Genomic DNA, 2,248 nt, shown 5'->3' on the forward strand with positions numbered 1-2,248 from the left:
GGCCATGTCTAACTCGCTAATCAGACTCTGACATTTCTTCTTGTAAAGTCTTCTTTGAGTGTCTTTGACTTTACACAAAAAGAAGAAAATAAAAATGAAGTAAACAAAAATAAAAAATGAAAAAATGCACAGGAGGCAGGCAGTGATCACCCCATGTGCACATTGAAAACGAAATCAAGAAATCACGCTCGATTTAAAATTCCTTAATGGACGGTGCAGAGAGTCATGGAAAACAAAAGGCATTCTGTCTTCAGGTGAAACTAGTAAGGACGTATTTCATTTAGCATGTTTTTCTTCCTGCCCTCTGGAAAGAAAGCTATAGAAGCAGCAGGATGCTGAGTAGCTTCTTCCCGAGGGCAGGAAGGATTATAAATAAACTGTACCCCCTGCCAATGCCCCTCCCCCACTCCCCTCCCCATCCTCCAAACAAACTGAACTGAACTGAACTGAGCTGAATTGGATTGGACTGCACTTGTTATAATTGCACTTTTTAAAATGCACAACAGCACTTTATTATACTGTGCTGTAAACTTTTTCACCATGAGAATTTGCTATTAACTGTTAAATGAACTACATTTTAACACATTGTGTTTGAACTGTTTTTGTATAATGTTATGTGTTTACAGATTTTGTCTTTTATGATTTCTTTTTTATGTTTGATGTCTTCTGTTGCACTGCAATTGGCTGAGGAGGAACGGTATTTTATGCTCTTTATGTACTGTAAGTACATAGGGAAATTAGGGAAATTGACAAATAAAGTGATTCTGATAAAAAAAGAAATCACCTGAAGACGGATGCTTTAGTTTTTTTCCCCCAGGGGTCTCTGAGGGGTTTTTAACCTTATTACTTAAACTATTCGAAAATAGCCAATCGACAAGCTCGTTTAAAAAAAATATCTTTGATGACATTTCTTTTTTCTCTTATGTGGGCCCCTGACACAAAATCTTTTCAGTTGGGGGTCCACAACCAAATACACATCAATTTGGGGATTCATGACATGACAATGTTTGCGAACCACTGTTGTAAACAACCATGTTATTGGTGCTACCTTCAGGTATGGGTGTAATCAGTCTGGAGAGGGCGTACCCGCTGACACTGGGTTCCAACCTCGGAACCACTGCTACTGCCCTTCTGGCAGGCCTGGCCAGTCCTGGAGACAAGCTGGCTGCAGCCATGCAGGTACAGTAGAAAGCTTTCACATTCAGTAAAATGATCCATGATTCCAGAGGCAAAATACCTAAACGGAGGAAATCATTATGAAGACGATGAGCAATAAAATGCTGCTCTTCTGGTTATTCATGTTAAATGATCACTAAACTAATTAAATCTCATAGTAAGTGTTTCAGAAGTTTGTTGAATTACCGTTTAAAAGCATCTTCTATCTGGACTTTGTACTTTTTTAGATTGCCTTGTGTCACTTTATCTTCAATATCTTTGGCATCTTGCTGTGGTACCCTGTGCCCGCCACGCGCCTGCCCATAAGGATGGCTCGAGTCCTGGGTGAGCGCACTGCAAAGTACCGATGGTTTGCCGTGCTGTACCTGCTCCTTTGCTTCCTGCTCCTCCCCTTACTGGTGCTAGGCCTCTCGTTGGCTGGCTGGCAGGTCATGGTTGGTGTCGGCGCTCCCTTCCTGGGCGTGACCGTCTTCGTCACCATTGTTAATTTGATGCAGTCTCACAGCCCCCGTCAGCTGCCCAGTCAGCTCCAGAGCTGGGACTTCCTGCCTCCGTGGATGCGCTCCCTCAAACCACTCGACCATCTGATCACCAAGGCAACCCTTTGCCGCGGTCCCGGACGCATGGAGGGACGAGGAGGGGGTGGAGGGGACGGTGAGACGGCCACCTCCACACAGACACCCCCTACTGACCCTAAGATGTCGTCTGTCCAGAGGAAGGCGGAGGCGGCATATGACAACCCAATCCTGGGCTACGTGGATGAGACCAGGGGAGGTGCACGTGTGTTTAAACTGAAGGGGTTGGAGCGCTGCAACAGCACTCCACTCTAACAGAGCATGGGTTCCACGTTATCACATTATCAACACAGAACACAGCTCAATAGCATCACATTCAACCATGTTTGATGTCTTTGCAGCCGGTAAGGTCTTTACACACCAGGGGGGCGTGATGAATAAATTATGCAAAAACACTCACCAGTGAATATGTAGCGTCAAAATTATTCATATGATGCTTCTGTACAGAAGCTCAGAAAAATCGACTTTGTTCCAAAAAAGAAATTATGTTGCTTTAT

The 2,248-nt window shown here is 44.1% G+C and overlaps 1 protein-coding gene across 1 annotated transcript in view; it reads left to right on the top strand.

Annotated features, from left to right (window-relative positions):
* The window catches only part of slc34a1b (solute carrier family 34 member 1b), a gene marked incomplete at both ends in the record, with an annotated part of 9,462 nt that extends 7,456 nt beyond the window's left edge, over positions 1–2,006 (top strand). The window contains 2 exons of the mRNA XM_080415506.1: positions 1,055–1,179; positions 1,404–2,006. Coding sequence (XP_080271632.1) covers positions 1,055–1,179; positions 1,404–2,006 — 728 coding nt within the window. The remainder of the gene's footprint in view (positions 1–1,054; positions 1,180–1,403) is intronic.
* Positions 2,007–2,248: the final 242 nt, after the last annotated feature.

The sequence above is a fragment of the Gymnoscopelus braueri genome (genome assembly GCF_963280865.1).
Source record: "Gymnoscopelus braueri genome assembly, chromosome: 20".
Classification (NCBI taxonomy): domain Eukaryota; kingdom Metazoa; phylum Chordata; class Actinopteri; order Myctophiformes; family Myctophidae; genus Gymnoscopelus; species Gymnoscopelus braueri.